Here is a 26770-nt window from a genome sequence, read left to right as displayed (position 1 = left end):
CATAGTATGAACAAGCATGTCACTTTATTAGTCTGTCTCTCCTTCAAGCTCCGTGTGATTGGCCTTCTCTCCTTCTGTACAGCCGAACCACCCAGCTGATCCCAGCCCGCTGGTCAGTGTTTTGTATGCGAAGTAATATTTGCCAGTGCATGCGTTTGAGAGACAAGGTCAGCCACATTGCACATCAGTCATCTCTGCCTACCTCCATTTATCACTGCGGAAGAAAACTCAGCAAAGGCGGAGGGGCCTTGAACCAGAGTATAAACAACTTCACTGTAAACTTGCTCTCTCTCGTGTATCATCTCTCCCCATTTGCCCATTTCCTGTTGGAAACAAGTTTAAAGATAAAATACTTGCTTTGACTCGGGCCAGTGCACAGATATGTAAGTAACTGTTAGATCTGTGTCTCACCACACTCCAGTGCATGAAGTCAGGACATTCTTATTACATGTGAAACAAGGTCACAGTTCATTTTCAGGTTTGTGGAAATGCATTAAAAATAAACTTAATACCAGGCATCTATTTTGAGGCCGCTCTCAGAAAATGTCAGGGCAATAAACATATGTTAGGGCAGATGAAGACACTGCTGTGTTGCTGAATAAAAACAGGTACAAACACTCAATGAGGACAAGTACTCAGGAGTAGATTCTTTCTTTAGAAAATGCTCTTTATTATTAAATAAATAAATACTGCACATTTTTTCCCTCCACAATAAGTTACTGAGGACAGTTTCTACCCAGGTGAAAGTGGCTCTTAAGGGAAGGATCCCATGTACTGTTTAATGTGATTCTATCCTCCTGCCCCCCCCCCCCCCATCTATCAGTAGAGAGAACTAATCACAGTTTTAAAGTTAGTGTGATGTTTCACCCCTCCCACTCACACTAAACAGCCGACCTCTGTAACATCCACACACAAGGAAATAATTTTTCTGCACTGCTGAGTTGGCTGTGACATACGCTGTACATCATTTTACAAGATTCCACAGTCTAGCTCTGGTTACATTCAGAGCATCAGTTTATGGATTGTCTCTACAAAACAGCATCAACTATTCTGTACACATTTAAGCTGGTGCCAGCCCAGCATTTGTCTTTACTTCCAAACATGCCTGCCCCCCCCCCAAACATCTGGGGATCACATTCGTACCAACATACTCGCTCCAACACGTTCAGGCTTTCCTCTCCTCCATCAATCAACATACAAGTCAGCCCTTTAATATCTGATGCCATTGTGCTACATTTCACTTCCTCATCCACAGAGTCTATCTGTATTATCTTTTCACCTGCACCTCTGCTGAGTCATTAAGGTGCAACAGTGTAGGAATGTTTGTCACACATCCATCCTTAAACTCGTTCTTCCCACACAGTTTCTTCTGAATCCTGGTTCCACTGCAGCAGCACAATGGGTAGATTTGTTTGTTTAACACTGTCCAAAACACAATACTGTAGGTTTAGCTGCATCTCTGCAGAAGCATGTTGAGGGAGTACACCATGCGTTCACGCAGGTCAGTTGGGCAGCCGGACTTCAGCAGGGAGCTGAGTTTGAAGGTTTTGGAGACGCGGTCCTCGTTGATGTATGTCAGCATGTACTCATCCATCTGGCAACACAGGATGATCTTTGTGTGGTCGTGGTAAAAGTTGATCTTTGGAGATAAAAGGTTTGTCATTTATCAATTCACTCTATCAATTTTTGGCAAAAGACAAAAAGTAATCCTTTTCTTATTTGATTTGGCCTAACCCTCCTCTCTGAATACTGTGTTATGCATTGCACCTAAACAGTGCTCCTCTGAGCCTGCCCAGCCCCGGCTGATCTTTTGTGCGTTTACCTGGAAAGTGCCGTCGTTAAAGAGCATCATGAGGGCGCGGTCGGACTTGAGCCACTGCAGCAGGTAGAGTCTGGGCATGTGTGCATCTGTCACACTACCCAGGTCCCCGCCCTGAGAAAGCAAGAGAATAACACATCAGGATTAGACAGGCTGCAACAAGAAAGATACCGTTTCTAATGCTACAGGGGGTGGAGACAAAAGACATGTAGAGATTTAATTACAAGAGCAGAGGAGGGTGGGGTATTCACTTACATCCATGAGGTTTTCCTCCATATAGTGGGAAAAGTACTTGAGCACAGTCACCTGGCCCACAAAGTGCTCAGGAACCTCGCAAGTGGGGAAGACAGAGCGCTGGCCCAACTCTGCATAGTAATGGATGGTCCTAAAGAAGTGGAGAGAGAGAGAGAGAGAGGAGGAGATAAATCAAGGAGTTACGCAACCACTCAGATACACAAATAAGAAACACAATTGGATTTAAATCTGTTGGTACTCTTGATTAAAAATACTGCTCTTACTTTCTGGCAAAGAAAGTTTATAATGTACTCAAATTTAACAAGTCAAGGAATCCCTACGATTTCAAACCACTAACAGGTAGCCCTATGCACTACAGCAAGCTTAAACAAGTCATTGCCGTCACATGTAGTGACGAATAACTTTTAAACTAAAGGAGGAGTGTTGTGGAAGGATTGAACGGTGCATACTTTCTGTCTGGCAGGAGACTCATGTGAGTGCCGTTGTTGAAGAGAACTCCCACAGTGTGATCAGACAACTGATAGCCAAAGCCGTACTTGTTGGAGTAGTCCACCCATTTAGTCACCCATTGAAGACTGCAGCTGTTTGAGCCCTGAGGAATGTCGTCAGCTGCAAGGTGAGGAAACAGGAGGGTTAGAATAGAATGACAAGGTTTAAAGAAACGACATCCTGTGCAAACTCAACCCAAGAGCTAAACTAAACTTAACTATAAACCGTGTTGGTGTTAATCAACAATGAGCTGGGAGGGAATCAGGGAGTGTATCTTTTGAAAAAATAATATGGAACATGAATCTACATATACTTTCTGAGTCCCTTGATCAGCATGGCTCTTTCAGAAATTTCAAGGTCAAATACAGAGAATGAGATTTAGCTGTATCATGACAGCTCTCAATGTGGAGTCTTCTAATCAATAACTATATGTACGAGGCATGGCATTGTAAATCATTTCAACAAGTCGACTCACCTTTAGGCATATTCTCCAGACATCCCCTCAACACACTTGCAACAGTCTCTGCCACGCTCCCTGTCGTGCTGTCTTCTAGGCCTTTAAAAGCAACAACAGGGGGTCACATTTAGCTTGATGTCATATCGGTACAGTAGAAGAAATGACTTCGCACTCCAGCTGTTATGTCAAATCTCTATCCTCAATGCACTTATTCAGTTTTCCTGTGCAATTTACTTTAAGATGTTTAAACAGTATTAACATCAATTCATGTCTCTGTGATCATGTGTGAAACGAGGTGGGCAAATCTTACATTCGCTGCTGCTGCTGCAGCTCCCCAGGCTCCCCCTGACGATCAGACGGATGGTATCTCGTGTCGTCGGGGACTGGATCTCTGTTGCCGGGGCAACGGGGCTCTCGGCAGATGGCGGAAGTAGACTTCCATTCTGAGGTGGGAATCAGTGACGACAGGAGTTAGAATCTGCAAGTTTAGATCATCTTCCTGCTATGACTCAGTGGGCACCCACTGATTCAAAGTGGTTGGCTTAAAGGTTGAAAATAAGTACTTTTAGTTTGCTCTGAAACTGCGCTTGTTATAAAGTTTAGTACAGCATCAGAGTGAGTCATTGGATTCTCCTCAACATGATCTCGAGTCTACCCATTTATTTAATGGCTGCATGAATAATGTGCCTGCAACATCACGCACACTGTTGTAAATATCCTGTTTTGTTCTGAATGAATGACCTCTTACCTCAGAAATCCTTTTGCTCTGTTGTTGGCTGATGACAGTCCTCTCCAAGTCGTGCTGCAGTTTGTAGATCTCCTCTTCCTCTTTGGTTAATTTATCTATCGAAGGCAATGACCACAGAAAAATCAGAGCAAGGCCTTTCAAACAAGCAGCTACATAAACGGACATCAGAGCGGGATGGGACCAAATGTGACTTGTGCTGGCAATCGTCTTAAAAAACTCTATTTAGTGATGCCTCTTGTAGCAGCCATAATTTCAACGGAGGGAAAGATAATTAGCTTGGGTTGATACGTGGCATTTTAAAGTGGTACATCAGCACTCAGTGAATTAATGTCATACTCACTCAGAGTCTCGTAGTATTTGACCTTGTCTCTCTTCCCACCAAAGAGCGCAGCGGCAGCTTTCTTGAAGAAGCTCTTGGCGGGACTAGAGACGTGAAAATCTGGTGCTGAATGGCAACAGCTAGCCGGCAGACGCTCTGGACTGAAGCCCTGTAGAGAACGAAAGTGGGTCAGTGTGCGGCTGGTGGGAAGGAGGTCACTGTCCTCCTACAGAGTGACATTTAGACAGACAGGGAGTGGAACAGACAGAGGGATGCAAAAAGGGTGTCTAACCTGTGTGAAGAAGTCGTGCCTCAAAATGTGGTCCAGGTTAGGTCTGTCTTCAGGGATCTTGGCTAGCAAGCTGGCTATTAACTGCTTAGCCTGTGGCGACAAGGAGGAGGGCAGGGAGTACCGTGCCTCTCTAATACACCTGTATGTCTCCTTCAGGTTGGTGGTTTCAAATGGTGGCCTGCCCAACAGCATGGTGTACCTGGAGCAGGATAGAGAGCAAAAGTGAGCTGATTTCCATCACTAAAAATAACTAACTGCAGGCAAAGCAGGAGTGCACTAGTCCATGAAATAGGATGTCTTTTTAAGCTGATTATCTGTTATTTGATTGTTATTCAATAATAACCAAAAATAATTTCTATTATAACTTAACCTTTTGAGTGCCTGATGGTGGATTTACAGTTTGCCTACTCACATTACACAGCCCAAGGCCCAGATGTCTGATTCACAGCCATGGCCCTGCTTGTTGAGCACTTCAGGGGACAGGTAGTTGGGAGTGCCGCAGATAGTCTTCCTCCTGTTTCCCGCTGGCTCCAACTTGGCAGCCAGACCAAAGTCCCCGACCTTCAGCTCCATCGACTCACTCACAAAGAAGTTACCTGTAGGGAAGAAAGGGAGTGAGATGATGAGCACTTGATATTCAACCCAGGATCAAAGGCTAAATACTACGGGGACCTTCTGGATGAATTGGTAAAAGAAAAAACAAGGAAAAGTGGGGTTGGTATTAAAAAAACAACAAAAAAAGCCCCCACAACAACAAAAACACAACACATTTTTACAATTGAGCACAAAGTGTCTCAGCACTGTAGTGTGACAATGCTGCATAATGATTCCTTACCAAGTTTCAGGTCTCTGTGAAGGATCTCTTGTTCATGCAGGTACCTCAGTCCAGAGACAATCTGTCTTAGATAATAACGCACCTCTGGCTCACTAAGCACTTTGCGAGCCTTCAGGATATGGGCTAAAGACTGCATAAAGACAAAACATGGATGAGAATGATTATAAAGCTGTTTGCTGTCTAAGTCTAACCATTCCATAGAAACAAACATTTTCCTCTTGCTTGATGATTTTTTTCGTAATCTCATAAAACTGTAGGTAGTTATATAGATTCTGTATCACACAATAGATTTAAACAATAATTTTATACTGAGGGCAGACTTATTACTGCATATGTGCTGCCTCATTGACTTTAGGTGCAATGCAGGTGTTACACAGCAGTAGCAAGGATAAAGTACAGTGGTTGGAGACTTGAGTATGTGACAAATGGCACTTACTTTTCTACTGCAGTATTCCAACAGGATGTAGATGTTCTCCTTGTCTTCAAAATGGTGATAAAAGTGCACAATGTGCTTATGGTGCAGTATTCTATGCAGCTCGATTTCTCTGTCGATCTAGCAGGGAAAGAGACAACTGTAACGATTGTAACTGAAGGCAAATGTTGTGATATCTGTTGTCCAGTCATACGAGTGCGCACAGGCACCGGAGCTGCGCGCTTACCTTCTCCCGTTGGTGGGGTTTGGAGACGCGCGCATGTGGGATGATTTTGGCTGCATAAACTTTGCTGGTGGAGAGGTCGGTCATCTCATAGCATTTAGCAAACCCTCCCTGGAAAAAGGGGGAAAAACACTGTTAACATGCTGTGTCTTCGGGTTACGTGGTAAATCCAAAAAGTTGACAACGTTTGCTACGCTTGCGCTACCTTTCCCAAAACTTTTCCACGGCAGTAGCACTTCCCCGTGGCAGGATCAGTGATAATCCTGGCCATCTCCGAGGGCGCACTGCGCTCATCCACTCGCTTTCGGCGAGGTTCGCAGGACCTCTGCGTGGACTCACACATGCTGCTGCTGTTTGTCTGTTGTGGCCCGGTACTTGTCTGTACTTCCATTAGAGGTGATTTCTCGTCCGCACTCAGAATGCTATCCGGAGAGTCTGTCTCTGAGCCTTTATACTCTGGCACCCTTACCCACCCCGCCCTCTCCCTGACGTCACGATGTGAAACGAGAGCATGAGGTCTGTCTGATATGGATTACCTCGCATGTAACCTGCAAGGTGACGTTGATGATGGCACAGACATGAAATCAAAAGGGACAAAACAACGTGTAGATTCTGTTATCAAACATTTCCTAAAAGGATTCATACGATTTGCACCACCAACCGCCATCCACAACAATAATACAAACGGGCATGTTCTGTACAGTACCCACTTGCTGCATGGGATCTGGGCAGGTGAATGGAGCTTTAACATTTTGGTGCAAAATATAATTCAAGGTGTTGGAAGCCTGATGCATTTGGTCGATAAAATATCCACTATGCAGAGGATAAACCTGATCTGTATTCTATTCAGGCTCAGCTCATCCGGTGTATTTGCGCCAGACTCAGTTTGGAGCACTAGCACCCTCAGGTGGAGATATTGGATAACATTGAGGGGACACTGCAGGTTACAATCTGCCTTTGTTTACCAAAGACTAGGCATATATTGTATTGCAGTTGGAAACTGAAAAGTGAGACTTTATCAGACTGATCAGTGGAGTATGAGCAGCGATATGAGTGGAAAGGTTGTAGAGGTGGCAGTACATTGGAAGATTTGTGTTCTATTTCGCAGAGGCAGGTATATTGCATTGACTCATAAAAAATTACATTAGCATGCTACATTTCACTGCAGGTACAACGGTATGACAAGTTTCAGTGATATGCCCAAGACTATACAGAGAGCAAATTCCTTCACCAAGGCTGCACAATTAGGACTTCATAAAGTAGTTATCTAACAAATGTAAATGTTTAGGAAATGTTTAGGAAATTTTGTTTAGGAAATACAACACCACAAAAGCAAAGTGGAACAAAACTAATGAATAACACACAAACACGCAATCCCTCCTGTACCATGCTACTAAGGCGGTGTGTCGACACTGAAGTCAAATTATTTGTAGTGGAAGAGCTTTTAGAAAGAGCCCTACAGCCGCAGACATTTTCTAGATGCACAATGGTATTTGCACCAAGAATGCTCCGTCTGTTCTGGCAATGAAAAGACTGAACAAATACTGTAGGGGCTAAGTGATGTCAAAATCATCCTGACATCATGCTTAGTCACAGTCCCGCTCATCCTTGCAATGTTCAAATACATTTTTCAAAAGCATCACTGCTAAATAAATAAATAAATGACAGATATATCACCAATTTATTTCCCCAAACATTTTTATAATTACCTGCTAAAAAATCTGTTTTCATTGGTCTGGTATCCCTTTAAATACAAAACACAGTTTTATTAATTTCTGGTCTCTGAAAACGGAAGTGTCTAGAGGGTTTAGTGCTGTTGAGAATGACAGTGCTGGAAAACAAACAAAAATAACCCAGAGACTCAGACTTATTGCATCACTGAGTACGGTACATTTCCCAGGCGTGAGCGCACGCTGCTGATGTCATAGGCAAAAGTCTGGTCGAGACCGGAGCCGACAGACGAATGTTGGGGCCAGTTGGGGAAAGAAAAACGGCAAGCGATGACACGCGCGTCATCGGGAAGCTCCTTCAACAGCTTCTCACCCAGCAAATCCATCTGTAAATCAATCAGAAAAGGATGAATTAGTCACTTAGCTATCTGTATGCTAATGCTAATTTGTCAGAAAATGTGATCTGATCTTCATCTGAGTCAAGGGTATGTCTTTATTGAGAACAACCCAAAAAATCCTCATAGTGCTTGTGGAAAAATTATGTGAATCCTTGAGTTAATGACCTCAAAAAAGCTAATTGGAGTCAGCTTTTAGCACACCTGGTCTCGTTAAGTCTCGTTAAGAAAATGAGTTTGGAGGTGTGGGCAATAGCTTCTTTGACTTATAAAAAACCCTCGAAATTTTGGAGTCTGCACTGCGCAAGAAGCACACGCTTCATGCCTCGCAAAAAAAGAGCTTTCAGAGGATCTACAATCAAGAATTGTTCATTTACATGAAGCTGGCAAAGGTTACAAAGTGATTTCAAAGACTTTAGAAATTCACCAGTCTACAGTGAGGACAACATTCTACAAATGGAGACACTTTGGGACTGTTGCTACTCTACCAAGAAGTGGGCGCCCAGTCAAAATGACACCAAGAGCACAATGAAGACTCATCTATGAGGTAAAGAAACAACCCTGAATAACAGCCAAAGATTTGAAGGTATCACTGGAACTGGCTTACATCTCTGTTCCTGAGTCTACAATACGTAAAACAAGCAGGGTTTCTACGGCGGGACACCACAAAGGAAGCCACTGCTTACTAAAAAGAACATTGCTGCACGCCTGACGTTTGCAAAAGAGCACACTGACACGTTGTTTTGTGGACAGATGAAACTAAGATTGAACTATTTGGACGAACCACACAGCGCCCCATCTGGCCTACAAAGGGAATGAAAACATTGTCCCAGCCATAAAGTATGGTGGAGGAAACCTCATGATTTGGGCCTGCTTTGCTGCATCAGGGCCTGGCCAGCTTGCAATCACTGAGGGGAAGATGAATTCCCAAGTATATGAGAATTCTTCAGGATAATGTGACAATGTCTGTACGTCAGCTGAAATTATGTAGAAGTTGGGTGATGCAACAGGACAACAAAACAAAACACTGGAGCAAGTCCACAACAGAATGGCTTCAGAAGAACAAAATCCACCTTTTGGAGTGGCCAAGTCAGAGCACAGACCTCAACCCAAGAGAGATGCTATGGAATCACTTGAAGAGAGCCATACACGTGAGACGTCCAAAGAATATGACAGAGCTAAAGCAGTTCTGCCAGAAAGAATGGGCTAAAATTGCCATCTTGCTGGTAGCAGTTGTGTCCTGAATGATGTGCAGGTCTGATACACAGTTACAGGAAGCGCCTGGTTGAGGTTATTGCTGCCAGGGCGGCGGCGGCGGCGGGGGGGTTATTAATTGTAAGGGTTCACTTACTTTTTCCACTGCAATTTTAAATGTTGAACGAGTATGTTCATGACATGAGGGATCAGAATTTATTTTGTGTAATTATTTTAGACACATTGTATTTGTCAGTACCCTTGACTTAGATGAAGATCAGATCATATTTTATGACAAATTTATGCAGAAAACCATAAAAGTCCAAAAGGTTCACATACTTTTTCTTACAAGTGTGATTTAAACAGCATTAAAAGAGCTACAGAACTGGAAAGAAAGAATTCTTCACAGGAGGAAAAACTCACCACTCCCGGAGCAAGGAAAGCTGTCACATTATTGTATGCAGATAATCAGTCTATGAAAAAAGAAAGACACACACACACGGTCATATAACAACTTTGAATGGTGTTAGGGAAAGCACTTGTAGGTCTTACCTTCCAGAAGTCTTTTTTTACAAAGGTTGCCTGGCTGGAGGGCACTCCTTTCCAGCGGGCCTTGCTCCTGGCATAGGCCACCAAAATAGAGTTTATCTCAAACCCTGTGCACTGAAGACCAGCAGCAGAGGCCGCAAACACCTGGAAAAATCAAATCTGATTGTATAAAATACAACTACAGTTCCCTTCTAAAGGAACAACAGAACACCCACGTGTACATAGCACACTCAGATTTAAACCCCAGCAGGAATTCAAATCATGAAAACACTGAGTCAGATTTGCACCATAGTTGTTGGACCAATAATGAATGTGTTTTTTGTTTTTTTTCTAAAACAACTGCAGCAGCTCACTAACCAATCTCCCATCTCCTGATCCCAGATCTGCCAAGCGACCAGTTCGTCCCTCAAGCTGCTTCATGACGTTCAGCGTCTGATCTTTGCTGGAGGGCAAATAAGGAACCTGTACCACAGTACAAACTTAGTCAATACATGTGGCATGTAGTACAGTACACTACTTTGAAGTCAAGTTAGTGAACTAGATATTGAAGATAAAAAGGTGAAGTCTCTTTAATCTGTCTTTCACAGTGCCCAATACTGTAGGCAGATCTTTATGATGTGATGCTGAATGGGAGAATTACAACCTAAAATAAAATGTGAAAGTAATTAAAATCTTAACGTCTAATATTTATGACACTCCAACCAAACACTACAGCAACATGACTTTCTTTTTCATGGGAAAACAACTCCACATGTGCTTCATAATAGAAAACCTGACTGAAGTAAATTTGAGTGCTATAACCTTGAATCTGATCTCCCACTCACTGGCAGTGGAACTGTTCCACAATATCTGTCTGAATGATGCATTCAGCAGGGCTTTGAGGTAAACTGTGTTTAATCTGTGTGATTATGTAAAGTTCCACTTTTCTCCTAGCATAACATGTTTTGTGTGAGATATAGCTGGCAGGATAAACAAAATATCGTGTCCTTAATCAGAAAAAACACAGGTCAGAGATATATTAATCATTACCGCAAAATCAATTACATTTTGATCATATTCATCTAAGTATTACTGTTAAAACTGCTTCTTTTTGCTTCAAATTATCAAAACAAATTCAGATTCTCTATGCAACAAACAAATGTCTTCATCATTACCTAACTTCTGATAATCTGCTCCTGATCATCATGTTTTCTTGTTCATCTTGTACTGACGGTGAAGGAAAAATAGTGCATGATCCATTATGTTAGAAAAGTGGATCTCTGCACAAAACATACCGCAGAAAATGATGCAGCACTCCATAAAGCATTTCACGGTTACATACTCACCACTGTCTTCTTTTCGCACATTTGTTGCAAGCACAGAGCACTTTGCTCCAAAATAAGCAAATTATTGTTAATGCGCAAGTAATGTTCTATCTTGGCTTTTTTTCTTTGATTTCACACAAACATGCAGCATTTGATATTTGAGAAGGTTGGAGAGAAGAAAGCAGGCATCTAAAAACAGAAAAAGGAAATCTCAAGCACCTTGAGGTTCCATGGGATTTTGCGAAAGCCAGGCATAGTAAACACGCTCCATACTCCATACAAGCCTGTGAGCAGAGCGCCTAGGCCGGCCGACACAACGGGATGGGGTCTTTTGGTAGAAAGGAATCTTCCATGGTCTTGCAGAATCACCTCAATGGAGTCCTCCATTGAAAACTGTCCAATTTGGCTGAAAATAATGAGGGGAGATATTACTGCAGCATGTAAAAAAATGTAAATGTTCTGGAAGGACGTTTCTCTGAAGAACTCTCTAATATTCTCTAGCCCAACATATGCTTGTACAGATGATTTTTTACAGAAATGTATGACGTAAACATCTTGATAAGGATAATTTATATTTGATGTATTTGATCAGAAGAAATGAATGGTTAGGGGTAAACAATATAAAGTACCCCCGCCTCCAACAAGTCAGGTTGATTGACTGAAGCGAAATGAAGTGGTAACTGACTCTGGCTCAGGCTCCACTTTTTACAGTGGATAAATAAACTTCAACTGTGTCACTTCTCTGTAATGAAACTATGTAATGAAAACAGTGTGTCTACATGACCTCAAACCTTTGTTTTAGTTCTACAATTTTGTGTTACTTACTGGCCTACATATATGTCAAAACCAATATTGGTAATTATAAAACACCAGGACATTTTATGGTCAGGCTCTGAAATGTTCTCAGGATGCAGGAGATAGACTGTAATGTTCTGTAAAGAAACAAGTCACCATCTAGGTTTGAAGAATATCTTTCCTAATGTCTGATGCTTTTATGAAAAATGTATTATTGGTGTATTCTTTAAGGTCACTTTTGTTATCTACATATCTCAAATTGTTGAATTTCATTTAGGAAAAAGTGTGTCATTGACATGGGGTATGGTTACTCAGGATAAAAATACCCCAAAGTTATCCTTTTGTAAACAGATATAGCTCACTTCAGTATCACCTATCAGTAGGCTTATGTAGCTACAGCTGTTGGATTTTTGCCAATATTTCTTTGGTAATCATTATAAGGCAACCTGTGAGAACTGCCAAGAAGAAATATCCCCAGCGCACCTTTTCCAACAGCAGATGGTGCCACAGTGGCCTTTTCCCATGCAGAAACCTCTAGAAAAGTTTTGTTTACTTCGTTTATGCTTAATGAAACTGTATCTGAACACCAGCTCTGCTCATCAACCGACCAAAAGATTTTTCACGAGGCCTTGACAAGAGGAGCGCCACCACCAAAAATGACCCCAAAGCAGCATTCAAACACGATCAAAGACAATTTTGGAGTTCTGATTCAGGACCAAATCGGTGCAAAGAGATTTAAAAGTTAACGAACTAATGGGTAGTTAACCTACATATGCATATGATACACACTACAGCGTGCGGCTTTGGTACGGTTGTTAAATTCTAGCACAAAATATAATCTGTAGAGACAGACATGTTTTCGCAGCCTACCTGACCCGCCCCTTCGTCTGCTGCGCGCTCGGCAGACTGCACACACAGATCCTCCAGTCAAAGGGCAGTCAGTCAGCACCATACCCCGCCCTATAGCTGCAAACACGCCTATCAAATGTCTGCTCACTGGCTGATGTTCACGCTTATATAATGCCTCTTGTGCCAGACTGTGGTGGTTCTCAGCGCATGCAGGAATATTATAAGCAATGTCGGTTTCAGGTGTGGGCTTGGATGAGTAATAGGAGATTTAAGGCCAGTTATTAAGAGGCATGTACTCACAAGAAACTGCTCAGAATAAGTGCAGACATGAGCGTACTGATCCTCACTTCCCTATGACAAGCGTTTCTCATTTGCACCTCTCAAATTAATATATTGTTTTATAATCCGCCTAAGAGAGCGTCCGTGTGATTACAATTGCAAAGATGGCCTTTTTCCCCCACTTCCGCCGCGGCCTCATCCTGCACTTGCTCCCAATGAAAGGCCCCAAAATAATAATATTCATCACCACTCAGGCCTCTCTTATTTGCTCAGTCGCTTTTTCTCTGAAGCGGAGCTGGCTGCATGGGCGGGGGACGACCAGCAAGACCGAGCGAGAGTGACGCAAAAGGAGAGGCCATTATATTTGCTTCCTGAAAAAAAAGAAGATTATGCTGCCCAGCTGGGAGTTTATTATAGGCTGGCTACTAACAGACACTTATTACTGAGGCTGACATGGACCTGTATGGGAAGGTAAGATGCAAGACTTTACCATAGAAAGGGGGCACGTTAAACCGTCATAAAGCCATAATGTAGGCTATATCCTACAGAGCAATGAGAGGTTGGACAAAGGTTTGCAGTTTTATTCTTGTAGTATTGCTCTTGCATGATGGGGAGTGACACGTCTGCTGCTTATAAAAAAAACTATAACGTTTTTCACTTGCACAGTAAATCATACAGCTGTAGGCAGGTGGGACGCGCTGCATGCTGAGTAATGTAGTGAATCTCAACAGTTTGATGCCGTCTTTCCGAGGCTGTTCCGATACCGCGCAAAGACTACAACCCCCCATCTTCTTGACAGCCCCCCCCCCCAGCCCCTCCGCGCCGCCGGTGACGTCAGAGACGCGCACGAAACGCACTTTCCTCTGCTCGCGCTCATCTCACGCGAGCCAGCCTCGTCATCGCAGGGGCGCGTGCCACATCCGAAGCGGAGGGGACAGCTCCCAGGTGCTGAAATTGGTCGGCGCTCCAAAGAGAAAAGAGAGACACAGAAAGGGGGGAAGAAAATCAACGCCTGCATTAGACACAAATATAAAACACCGTATTCTGCAAAACAGGGGCAGATACAGATAGAGCCGAGGCCTTCAAAACAGGTTTGTTCGCACAATGTCCTAAACGCGTTTTGGTGCTTTCATCTATTAATAGTTATATGGGAGAACAGGATTAATAGATAAAAATGACCTCCTGCCCAGAATTGCGTGTCTAACATTAGCTGGCATGCAGCTCCCTGCTCAACTGCATCGCGTAATTTCACATTAGATCGACTGGTTTTATCGTGGTGTGAGTAAATGCCAGCATTGCACTGATGTTGTGAAAGCGGTGTCCTTGCAAATCCTGCCTCAGTGGTGATTTTTTATTTTTTTTTCATTCACGGAAGCGAACAGAAACCCGGTGCAGGGTGTGCATGATCGAGATCCGGCATCTTTTTTTAATAATTGGATAGGCTGCAAGGAGCGCTTGGCTGTCCGTGTTTGGCTATATAGTGGCTTTGTTAAACATTCACCTTGGAGCAGAGATGACGGTGCTCTTGTCATCTTGCTGGTAGCAGTTGTGTCCTTTTAGGTCGTTGACTGCTGACAGCTTCCACGGAAGTCAGTGTAGGTGCGTTGTTAAGGTGAAAGATTCATCTTATAGCCTACAAAGGGTAGCAGTTTTAGTTAGGAAGAAGACTGAATGTCTGGTGAAATGTGATTGTCTTTGTAGTGGGAACCCATCACACACTTTGAATTGTTAATAGTAACATTTAAATTGGATGTAAATTTGGTGTACCACGGACACCACCACAATTGAAACAACAGAGTTGAGTTTGACATATTTTGTTCTAATACAAAGGAAGTCCACTTTGAAAATTAAAAACAGTATTTTGCCCAGTACCTAAACAAAAGTACTGAATCTGAATAGTATTCATGAGCTAAACATTGCTCTTTAAGTAATAACGGTAATAACATCAGTAATAATAATCCTTTAGTTTCATTAAAGATAATCATTTTGGAAGAAAAGTGGCTTTAGAGAAGACAAACTCAGCTCTTTAAAATCCTGGTTATCTAATACTCATCAATACAACAGCTTGCTGTGTTGGTCATGCTGGTTTGCCTGACACGGCCTTCTGTCACTGCTGATCTGTGGCCTGTACAACAAGCTTATACTGAACTGTGCTAACATCTAGCTCTTTCTCTCTCTTTTTACTTCCCGGGCTGTGCACACATGAACCAGAAGTTGTTTTGTAAAATAGTCAAGATTCAAGTGAAAAAATCACCCACCAAATCACATCTTCACATCTTCTGTGCGTCAAAGCTACGTGAAAGCGTCACAGTAGCTCAAGGTGAAGCTCTTAATGCCATCTTTTCAGCGTCTCTTTCTCTTTTTTTGCAGATGGCTGCCACTCAGGATGTGAAAGGGAAGGGAGAGGGAGGGGACCAAAACTTTGACTACATGTTCAAGCTGCTGATCATTGGCAACAGCAGCGTGGGCAAAACGTCTTTCCTGTTCCGCTATGCTGATGACGCCTTCACTTCGGCCTTCGTCAGCACAGTAGGCATCGACTTCAAAGTGAAGACTGTGTACAAGAATGACAAGAGGATCAAACTTCAGATCTGGGTATGAAATATTAACATCAGAGCATTAAACATTTAGAAGTGAGACACAAAACAACTTTTATTCCTGACCAAACCAGATGAAATGAGTGGAATGTAACTATCAAAGATATGTTATTTCAGCTGCACTCTTTGGCTGGTCAATACCAGATGATAACTCACTTATTTACTGTTGAGTCATGAAGAGCCTTTTTTCCCCACATGTCCTTCTATTTAGAAAGCCAAACTCTAAAGCATTTAGGATTTGTAATCTAATGATGGTGATTTACAGAAGAAAGGAAAGCAGCAACACACAACAAGCCACAGATACATTTTCCTTTCATGTCACAGTTTCTTCTGCCATGCAACACCATGCACACGCTTCCATTTAATTCAGTTAAATCCAGCACATTTGTGTGTTGAAACACAGTGCATGTCTGGAAGAAAATCTGTTTTACACAGTCCTCCAAGGTCTCCTGGAGGACTACCTCAGCTCTGAGAGGGAAGGGGCTCTTCAGAGATGCCCTGCCCCCTTTGTTTCTCTTGTTCTCGCGTTTCCTGTCTTTGCGTTCCTGCAGGGTATCTGTGCAAGGCTGTCAATCCATGCGCAGAGCCCACTTTTTCCTGACCTCTGCCCATAGCTCTCTCTGCTGATCAATACATTTCGAGCACTGTGACAGGTTGCAACTTGATGGCTCTATGGTTGCCCACACAATCAAGTCCTGCACAGGGGGGATCACCTATGCATCAGTTTAATTTCAGACAGGATTTTGGCCCTGAGGACAGACCATGCTTGCTTGGTATGCTTGGACACACTTTGCTTTCCATCTCTTGTTACAGAAAGGCATTATGTTAGATATACTTCACTCAAAGTATAGAGCTTATAGGCCTATTTGGAGCTAACCCTACTTCTTTCACCATTTCAACTTTGTAGGTATATAAACAATAACAATATCATCACAACCATCCATCCATCATCCTGGAGCCAATCCCAGCTGACATCTGGCAAAAGATGGGGTACACCCTGGTCAGGTTGCCAGTCCATTGCAGGGCCACACATAGACAAACAACTACTCACGCTCACACCTAAGGACAAGTGTCACCAATTAACCTAGTCTGCATGTCTTTGGGATGGTGGGAGGAAGCCGGAGCACCCGGAGAGAACATGCAAACTCCACACAGAAAGGCCGGGGCAACCAGGGTTTGAACCCGCAACCTTCTTGCTGTGAGGCAACAGTGCTAGTCACTGCACCACTGTGCCGCCCATCATTGCAACCAACCTTTTAAAAAATCAATTTAGTGAAAAAGGACCAGTTCACTAACAAAAAGTGATGTTTTTCACCATCCTAACTAAGCTATTTTAAAAAAGTAGTGCTTGAATTTCAGCATCTCACTTCACAAAAAAACCCAAACTTCAGTTCTTTGTTCCTTAAAACCTAAAAACATGTGGCACATCAGCTGTGTGCTTTATTAATTGACGGAAGCTTCAGTAAAGGCTGTGTTGTGTGTTCTTGGTTTCACACTACACTATGTAAGTATGGAGACAGATGGAAGTCTCAACATTACTGACAGGAGACTAGTAAGTGTTAGTTTGGCACAATGCGGGGAAGAACATAGAAGCAACACCTTCCTTAGAAAGTGTGGGAAACCGAAGAACGTCTGAGGCTGTTTAATTAGGAGTTCATCTGAGCTGTTGAAGCAGATTGTCTCGCAATGCCTCTGAGATAGTGAGGGGATAGATATGTAATCTATTTCTTTCACTTTCTTTCCTCTCTCTCTCTCTCATTCACTCTCTCTCTCTCTCTCTCTCTATGTCTTTATTTCTGCGCCAAATTTCCTTCATGGGTTTTGCTCTCTCTTGTCATAATAGTTTTCTTTTGCAGCAATTAGCCATCCCCAGCCATTGGTGTTTGCTAATCACATAAAAAGACAGAAGACGCCCTCCAGCAGGATGTGAAATCTGGATTTGAACAGTCAAACGACTGGCTAATTGAGATAATGTGTTTTCATTGTTAGCAAAGGCAAGCATATTCAGACAGAAAAAGGATTGCCCTTTGCATCCCCGTAATTGGTCTGTCTTTTTTAATCGGCCTCAGAGAGAGCAGAGACTTACAGTAAGTGGCTGTTTACGTTGATGGCTATTGGCTGCTGTCATTGTGGTAGTCAGCATTAATCTGCTGAGAGATGAAAGCATAAAAATGCATCATAGACGTGTCCCTGTTGTTATATTAGACCCGATGAAGCGCTGAGCGTGAACCTGGTGAAGAGCTGAAACTTACTTTACTGAACGAAGAAGAGCTCGGGCGAGTGTCAACCTCCGCTCACTATCTCTTCACTTGAAGTAGTCAGCGTCTTGAATTGATTTCTGGTGAGCTGCAAACTACAAGCGAAGCTTTTCAAGAAGCTCCAATTCGCAGGACTCAGCTACCCCCCCCGTCCTGTTCTGTCTTTTTTAACTGAGAACAAGCGAACAGGCTGACTAAAATAGCCTGGAAATGCAAAGGTCATTGTCAAGCACACGGACAAGGATCGATAGGCAACTGAAATGACTGAGGTTAAAACAACATTCAAATGATTACTGTATTATGTATTATGTGATTCAGTGAAACATATTTATCATCCTCTTTTTTGTTATTTAGCACAAAAGATGCTATTTATACAACACACACTAGTCGCTGACATTAAAAATGCACACATTCACATTCACATTTTTTGGTGTTATTGTAAACTGACAAAAGGTCCTAGCTGTGGTGTGTGTGGAGGCTCGGCAGTCTGTGAGCTCTCTCTCTCTCTCTCTCTCTCCGTGGAGTGAAGGTCAGAGCTGTCCTCTGGCTGTAACAGGCACACTGTTGCAGCCATGTGCGGACTGATAGAGAGCAAAACCACAGTGGCAAATACAATCCAGCACTGCCTGTCGGGCTTCTGTTTAACATGAGCCAAGTAGAGCAGCCAGAAGTCTTCCATCATGATTCACAGGAGCCTGCAAACACACTTGTTGTGGGCGGAACAACATTGCAGTAAACATACAGTATAAACAGGAGGGACATCATTGGGACTTATGATTATATAACTCATAAAACAACAAATCTGTGAACAATTATTGGGAGGAAAACTACTTTTAGGAAAGAGATCAAACAAAACTATTCCTGAACTCACATTTCTCTTCCTTCCTTGTGGACACACTCGCTGTAGAAAAGCTTCATCTGTCTGTATTGGGGACCCATTAGCATTTTCATTGACATCTTGTAGCAAAGGCTGCAGCGGGCGCTTGTTTCCAGGGTAATCTGTGCACAATATACTACTCCTCGAATGCTGTGTAATCACTCGCTTGCTTTGCCTTTGAGCAATGTGTTCAGCCTTATCATGAGCAGCAAGCAGTTTCTCAATGTTTAAACTGTTTAACCTTCAATTTTTTTCTTCTTCTTCTAGGAAATGCACGCCATAAGCTGAGCTCTGAATACTGCACCACTCAGTGTTTAATACAGCTGAGCGGTTATCATATTGAGAGGAAAGAGTCAATCACATCAGCCCAAACTGAATCGCTGCGTTTGGAATCCCGTCAGTGCAAAGCCAGGGAGGCAGTTAGCATAATGATTGTTTCCACATCGTGAACACATCAAGCGAAAGCCATAAGTAAATGTAGATGTAGGAATTTCGATTTGAATGAAATAATCTCTTAGTGTGTATAAATAGCTGCAGATTAATAATGTGCACGTCTGCTCATTTGCCATTATGGACGTAAATGTGCTGTGCAGGGTAACGTCAATGTTGCTGAGCTTGACAGTGTGAATAACAGTTAGCCGGCTAACAGCAATGCTAAATCATGTTGTCTGTGTGTAGGACACAGCAGGCCAGGAGCGCTACAGGACCATCACCACTGCCTACTACCGTGGGGCCATGGGCTTCATCCTAATGTACGACATCACCAACGAGGAGTCGTTCGGCGCTGTGCAGGACTGGTGAGTGGTTCTGGGCTTTTTGGAGTCGGTCTGTTTTTGACTATTTTTGTAGCTGTATGTCACATCTCATCCTATTTCTTCCTGTGGATTATATTGTATTGTTATAAGCATCAGATCAAAGTCCATATCTCTTGCTGTAGTATTTGACAGCCTTGTTATGTAGCGTGTATTTGTGCAGCTCTGTCAGGCTCGGAGATCTATGGGAAACTTGTCAAGGTCATGGCTCTCGTCCATTCATGAGTCACACAAGCGTCTGCAGGCTGAACAGTCAGAGCCAAAGCCCAAATGTCAGTGGGTTTTATGTCATGTCATGTCTAAAACAGGACTTGGAAGGCGACGTTCAATTGGCTGCAGAAACCAGGTTTCTGGGTTAGGATTCTTGCCCGTTCTCATCAGCATAAACAGTGTAGCAGCCAGGAAGCTTTGCTGAAACAGAGGGATTTCAGCTCTGCCATTAGAGTTGACGCGTGTTTTCGATTTACCTTTTACTGATCTTTCTCCTCACACCCCAACTCCACAGGTGTTGCAGTGAGAAACTGTCATCTTCCATTTTATTTACACCCTGCTGTCCTACAGCTAGCTCCCTCTGCCAGCCCAAAGAGATTAGGGCAGCACAGAATGAGCATTTCTGAGAGGGAAGATTTCTGAATCATCACGGCAATATTCTCATCAAGATCAAGTTACAGGATCAGCTGCAAGGAAATGATGATATGACTCACGTGTACTTGACTCATAGATGGTGGTATTTTTGCAGTGAACAATTCACCTGCATGCCACGTGGCTTTCACAGATTGTAGGACTATGACAATCACTATTAAGGCCAGTGTCTACTTGGCTCCCATCACTTAGCTAGCAGCACTTGACAGCTGCTTTGGATAGCTCCCGTCATAGCTGAAGCAGCTGTGTGAGAGCCGGGTGTTCTTTAATTCCGGATGAAACGTTTAAAACAACATACAACTGGGAAGCTGCATGCATGAGTTGTTAAAATGCTCCACAGCACAGCCTGATTTGTAGTGAAGTAAGTTTCCTGTCATTACGCTCCAGAAAAACAAGGCTTTCTTGTAAAGAGAGGTCAGAGCCAGACAAAGCTATTATTCTTTTAAAGCCTGTCTGACACTTTGATGAAATACTGCAGCACTGTCTGGGATGGGTATCTTAATTTAATTGAGCCAAGTGTGGCAGCGACAATCCTGCAGACTTACCTGTGAGCTTACATACCAGACACAAATCAGTCATAAGTGTATACAGGGGAAGAGGCTATTTTCTTACACTTCATGTAACCACAATCCATTTTTTAATACCACTTTCTCCTTCCCTTGTTCCTTGTGTGTGTGTGTGTGTGTGTGTGTGGGGGGGGGGGGGTTGCCATGGCAACGGTTCCTTCCTCGACTGTGGCTGACTTAAGCTTGTGACGTGCTCATTTCCTGCATGTGACAAAGACGAAACTGGGAAATATTGTAGCGCTAACATAAAATGTAGCATTTGTATGTAGGACTCAGAAGAAATCATGCAAATGATTTGTGCAATACATAAACAAATTTCTCTCAAAGCACCTTCCATCTTCCTTCATCTGTCCTCTCCCTCCCAGAGGCCAATTTTTCAGAAATCACAGGGGAATACAGTATCTTTACAGCCTGCATATGTAGCTATGTCAGTGAACATTATCCACAGTTCAAAATAACCTGCATCTGAACCGCTATAACAAGTCAGAACTGGACAGAGAAAGGAGGAGTGCCAACATCATGCTGCTCTCTCACTCTGTTTCTCTTTGAGTCGTTGTTTCTTCCTTTCTTTCTTACTGGCTCTCTCTCTCTACTGTTTTCAGCCTGTGGTGTGTTAGCTGCCCTACTTTTAGTCACACTGCAACACCACAGGAGATATTTGTTCCCTTAATTCCTTCTGAAAATGTGTTTGGAGGTTAGAGCAGTACAATTATAAGTACATGCAATATATATTGTACAGGCAATGCCTCATTTTCAGTCTGCCTTGAGTGTTATGACCACAATGACCCAACACAAGCTAGCTTAATTGATGGTTTAAAAGCTAAAGACACAGAGCTCAAATAACGAACGTGGATATGCACCCGTCTTGTCAGTGACCATAAGTAATACCTTGTGTGGCTACAATACCTAGCAGGCTGTTAGTTTACCAATCAGATGCTAGCAGGAGCCAGTGAACAAAATCGGAATATTTAAACCACCGCCAAGCTGTGGCTAGTAAGCTATTTGCACCACAGATATTACTGTAATACTGTCATCACAATACAGTTTGAGGCCATAGCCTAGTTATTATTTGAACTACAGAAACCTGTATTTTATATACAGTACTGTACTGCATTACTGTTTAGTGTGTTTGAATTATACACAGTACAGCAATAGTATTTGTAAAGTAATTTGAAAAGTGAAACAACTGTACTGTGTTTTGAAACAGTCAGTAAAATTCAGTAAATTGCAAAGCTGTCCATTTCATTCCTTTATGTTCATGTAATAAATATAAAAATGGCAATTAGATGGTAATATGCATGAGAAATAATGAAAAAAAGAAATTTCACTTATTTAAATCATCCGCTTATAGTGATCAATTTGACCCGGACAGATGTGATCACTACAAGAGATTTCCACTGTAACTAGAAAATTAAGCTAAAAAAGCTAATTACATCATACTACATCGAATCTACAGAGCAGCCTTTGACCCACTTTCCCACTGCTGCCGTCAGTGACTCAAATATTACATGATGCCAGACACAAGGTGATCCAATGACTGTTCACGACTGGCCCAAATGGTGAACAAACTTTACATTGTGTACTTAGCTCTGCAACTTTAATGTTAACTTCTTAAGGATCTTGTCCAATGCAAAGTGCCACAAACATGATCCTGGGAAGTTTTTATAAAATGCAGCAACAGCATTTATTTGACTGTGATGTTTTTTTTGTGGGGGGGTGGGTGGGTGGGTGTATTTGTTTCTGATTACATGCAGGTCAACCCAGATAAAAACCTACTCGTGGGATAATGCTCAGGTGGTGCTGGCTGGAAATAAGTGTGATATGGAAGAGGAAAGAGTGGTCTCAGTGGATAGTGGCAGACTGCTGGCAGAGCAGTTGGGTAAGTCTTGGAGCAACATTCACCCCTCTGTGCCTATTTCTCTCAAATATTGTTCACAAATCTGTCAAAATCTGTGTTAGTGAGCACTTCTCCTTTGCCGAGATAATCCATCCACCTCACATGTGTGGCATATCAAGATGCTGATCAGACAGCATGGGTCTTGCACAGGCGTGTCTTAGGCTGGCCACAATAAAAGGCCACTCAGAGTTACATTTACCATTACAGAGTTTAACTATCACTCCTGAGTATACTGCCTCCTTGGCTACGGTCTAAGAGCATTTTAAGTAGGTCTAGTAGCTAGTTATAGTAGCTCATGTAGGTTGGCCACAATAAAAGGCCACTCAGAGTTACATTTACCATTACAGATTTTAACTATCACTCCTGAGTATACTGCCTCCTTGGCTGCGGTCTAAGAGCATTTTAAGTAGGTCTAGTAGCTAGTTATAGTAGCTCATGTAGGTTGGCCACAATAAAAGGCCAATATTTGAGAGAATAAAAACAAAAGTGTTAAAATTTTGTTTCAGTGTAATGGGATAATCAAGCAGCTGTGGCTCAGGAGGTAGAGGGGGTCATCCACTGATCACAGGGTTGGCCGGTCAATCCCACCCCATCCTCCTGTCCAAATGTAGATGTGCCCTTGGGCAAGACACTGAATCCCAAATTCCTCCCGATGGTCAGCCAACACCCTGTGTTGTAGCTCGCTGCCATCGACGTGTGTGTGTGTGATTGTAAATCACGCTTTAGATAGCGCTTTATAAATGTAGCCATTTTAACCATTTTCAAGCTTCAGCAGCAACAAGATCATTCAATCATAATCGTTATCGTATTGTCTTTGTCAGTCCTGTCACTTCATGTTCTTGCGTTACTTGCTCTTCCTCTTTCAAAGGTTTTGAATTCTTTGAGACCAGTGCCAAGGACAACATCAACGTGAAGCAGACCTTTGAACGTCTGGTTGACCTAATTTGCGACAAGATGTCCGAGAGCTTGGACACTGATCCGGCCGTCACCACAGGAGCTCCTACTGCCAAACTCACAGACAGCGCTCCGCCGCTCCAGCAGCCTGGATGCAACTGTTAGTGACTGATGCCAGGAAGCAAAGGGAGGGCAGCACAGGTCCCGTAAGGTGGTAGAGTGTGAAGAGTTTTGTTCTCCCTCAGCATTATCACTCCTGCTAGTGCTGCTTTCTCTGGACTACAGTTCATACCCTGTTTAGTAGTAGAATTATAAAATCCTGTCGTATTATCTCTCAACTTTTATCACCTTATATCAAGAGCAAATAACCAGACAAACAGACATGGCTATTGTAAAATGTGTAACGTTACGGGATATCTAGAATAAAGAGACACCATATTCACATTCTTCAGCTAGTTAGTATGGTGATAAACCAAGTATGTTTGATGAGGCTGGAAATAGTCTATAGTCATGATGTACAGTTAATCCTTAAGACCTTTTAAAATCTTTAAGACCTAGAATAATTAGAAAATGAGGGATAGAGTCAGTGAGTGCTTTAATGATTTTTATTTTTTAATTTTTGTACTATATGTATTTTCCTTTTATAGGATTATTTTGTCTTCTGAAGCTGCCAAATCTATGATTTAGTGCACGATAGGATGTAGCGGCTTTCTTTTGTGTAACAAGTGTGTGGCTGTTGTGTGACTGTACAGGAAGTGAGTGTGGGTTTGCACGAGTGTGAGTTTTATGTCGGAGTCACAAATGAGTTCAACTTTGCCATCTAAAAATCATCTACCTTGGATAAAAAAAGTGGCCTTTTAGCATCTCCAACACGGCCTCTGTAAGTTCCTCTGTCATGCTTACTTTTGGAATTAATCCAGTATGTATAATGTTGATGTGAGTACTATTCCACATTTTCCTGTCTGTAGATGTGTGATTTCTCTGATAAGTATATCTGTAAATCTTAAAAGCAACTACTTCTATGTGCTTAGTCTCTAAGATGACCCTTTATAGTTTGATGCGATGAGCATGCTGCCAAAAAGTCAATCATATGTACTGTTTTATCTGAAGATAGAGCCTAACCATCCTCAGCTCCATATGATAGCAACAATCCAGCATTTTATTAAATAAAATCACACACTGAAAAGGCACAGTACAGTGTTTGATATACAACAACTGATCAGCTCTGGCATGGAAAGAACAGCCATATAAAAAAAAATAAATAAATGTATTGTTTAACTTTTAAGTCAGCATGCTAAAATTGTTTGTGTTATGAAAATGAATTCTCTCCTGAAAGACATACAGTAGTTTAAAATGGGAAGCTTCCCTTAGCAGGCATACACGGGACTGTAGTGGTTTTAATCATGATACTATATGGAGTTAAGTCTATATAGGATAAAGCCTGTAGCTTATTTTAATATCCAGAAAACCTTTCTGTTCTGAAATTCTTAGAAAAAAAACATTTGTGCCAAAACACAGCAATTCCTTTAGCATTGTCAGTTGTTTGTCGCATAGTTGAACAAAAGCTCCAAAAAATTGCATGAAGTCAGTCCTGACTTATCTATGTAGATTTATATAGTACGATAGTGTATATAATACTCTGTGTTACAGATTTAGGAGCATTGTCATAGCACTTGCTGTGAGATGCAATGGGCCAATAAGTGCAATATTTTATGAATGAAACCATGTACATAGTTTCTCCTGTCCTCGAGTACAACGACTCTATCTGCAGTATGTGAGTGACAGTTTGGTCAGAATGGCTCTGAAACTGATGTACAATCTCTAAAAGAGGAGTGTGTGCTTTGTTCAGTAACTGCAGACACTGAATGTGTGACTCGGTGTGTGTGCAAGTGTGTATGTGTGTGTACCTGCCATATTGAACAGACAAATTACGTACTATAGTGTATTGTTTGTGTATACCTTTTGTACAAATGTATTCACGTACTATAGGTTGTTCCTGCTAACTGTTGGGTGTTGATTGAACTTGTGTTATCATGTCAAAATGCAGTGTTATTGTGAAAGATAGTCATGGAGATAACTTAGTCCATGCCATACTGTTGTAATTCCAAGATAAGGTATACACATAAACTAGTTGAAAGACCCTGCGCATATGTGTGTACACTGTACACGTGCCTTGCACGTGTGCATCTGTGTATGTGTGTGATATTATAATTTTATGCTAATAGCCATGAAATAAATTATTGTATTGATCTCCAGTCAAGATTCATATAACAGAGGAATAGTTATGTGGCAGTTTGGATGTCCAAACAAATCTCATTTTAGAACAGTATGACTTTACATATAACTGAATATATTTGTTTCTTGGAGTGCAAGCAAAGTAAGAAATATGTTTTTGAGATTATAGGAAATAAATCAAATTCTATCAGTGGGTCTCTGTGTTCACTCTCGCTCTCTGCTGACTATATGGAAGCGTGAATGAGGGATTCGTTGGCTGCTGTCTCAGTGGCTTTGCTCTGTTCTGTTGATGCAGTGCATAAGCCTTTTTTTATTTCTAGGCCATGTACACCACCTAGTGTCAGAGCGCTACGCCTGCACCAAGATCTGAGACTTTGCAGCTGGTGATAAATGAGGAACACTTGACATTATGCTGTATTTACTTACATTTTTGGTGGTCAAATGTTGTAGCGGAAAAGTACATATTGAAAGTAACTTACTATACAGAAACATCCTTTTTGGTCTGCATTTTACTCCATAACTTACTGCTTCACTACTACTCTACTCCATTTCAGAGGCAAATATTGGACTACATTTAACTGCTAGCGTCTGTTACTTAGACTACCCAACAGTACATGTAAAATAGTTACAATTAAATTATAATTAATTAAATCTGCCTCAACAGCTACATTTAAATGCTACTTACATGTTTATGCACTAGTGATAATAATGTTAACATTCAATAATATATGGTGAAATGTAACTAAATCCAGTTACTCAAGAATTGAATGTTATAATGCTTTCTACTTCCCTTAATATCCAGACTGACATTGTACTTTTTACTCCACTACCTTTATCTGAAGTTTTTGATTTTACAAACAAAATGTTTTAAATCATTTTATGGATTATTGATTGTTGTAGATAAAACTACCAAACAGTCCAAAACTATGTTAACAGAAGCTTCACCTCCACCAGCGACAACATGGAAATACTGTATGATTCCTTAATGTCTTTATTGCACCTTCTAGGAAATCCACTTTTTCTTCTAAAAAGTATGAATCTTTGTAAGATGTAGAGAAAGCAGAAAAACTACAGACCTAACCCACTA

General features: G+C 42.0%; 3 protein-coding genes across 4 annotated transcripts; 1 reads left to right on the top strand and 2 right to left on the bottom strand.

Moving 5' to 3' along the window:
* Nucleotides 1-653: 653 nt before the first annotated feature.
* Nucleotides 654-6343, bottom strand: plk2b (polo-like kinase 2b (Drosophila)). The gene is made up of 14 exons (XM_038702840.1): nucleotides 6076-6343; nucleotides 5874-5981; nucleotides 5651-5767; nucleotides 5215-5344; nucleotides 4792-4975; nucleotides 4380-4578; nucleotides 4109-4256; nucleotides 3769-3863; nucleotides 3331-3463; nucleotides 3039-3119; nucleotides 2524-2683; nucleotides 2075-2204; nucleotides 1823-1933; nucleotides 654-1639 (listed from the first exon to the last, which is right to left on the bottom strand). Exons 1-14 carry the CDS (start codon nucleotides 6259-6261, stop codon nucleotides 1448-1450), a joined length of 1974 nt encoding a protein of 657 aa, XP_038558768.1. The 5' UTR covers nucleotides 6262-6343; the 3' UTR covers nucleotides 654-1447.
* A 1184-nt stretch (nucleotides 6344-7527) lies between these two features.
* On the bottom strand, nucleotides 7528-12630 carry si:dkey-190g11.3 (uncharacterized protein LOC567059 homolog). The gene is given in 6 exon segments (XM_038702843.1): nucleotides 7528-7926; nucleotides 9553-9602; nucleotides 9669-9822; nucleotides 10036-10140; nucleotides 11202-11388; nucleotides 12261-12630. Coding segments are annotated over 6 exon segments (726 nt in total). The 5' UTR covers nucleotides 12302-12630; the 3' UTR covers nucleotides 7528-7737.
* A 94-nt stretch (nucleotides 12631-12724) lies between these two features.
* rab3c (RAB3C, member RAS oncogene family) lies at nucleotides 12725-25873 on the top strand. Of its 2 annotated transcripts, none has more exons than XM_038702841.1 (5): nucleotides 12725-13376; nucleotides 15276-15500; nucleotides 19316-19434; nucleotides 22412-22536; nucleotides 23423-25873. In XM_038702841.1, the coding sequence occupies exons 1-5, from the start codon at nucleotides 13359-13361 to the stop codon at nucleotides 23611-23613; spliced, it is 678 nt and encodes a 225-aa protein (XP_038558769.1). In that variant the 5' UTR covers nucleotides 12725-13358; the 3' UTR covers nucleotides 23614-25873. The 2 variants fall into 2 exon arrangements, with proteins under 2 accessions (XP_038558769.1, XP_038558770.1); XM_038702842.1 differs by lacking the exon at nucleotides 12725-13376 and adding an exon at nucleotides 13769-13996.
* Nucleotides 25874-26770: the final 897 nt, after the last annotated feature.

This window comes from Micropterus salmoides, unplaced genomic scaffold, assembly GCF_014851395.1.
Source record: "Micropterus salmoides isolate LMB-PRFRI ecotype aquatic unplaced genomic scaffold, ASM1485139v1 Ms_hic_scaffold_7, whole genome shotgun sequence".
NCBI classification, from domain to species: Eukaryota; Metazoa; Chordata; class Actinopteri; order Centrarchiformes; family Centrarchidae; genus Micropterus; species Micropterus salmoides.
Note: the sequence above shows the minus strand (reverse complement) of the source record. Positions and strands in the feature narration are given on the sequence as shown.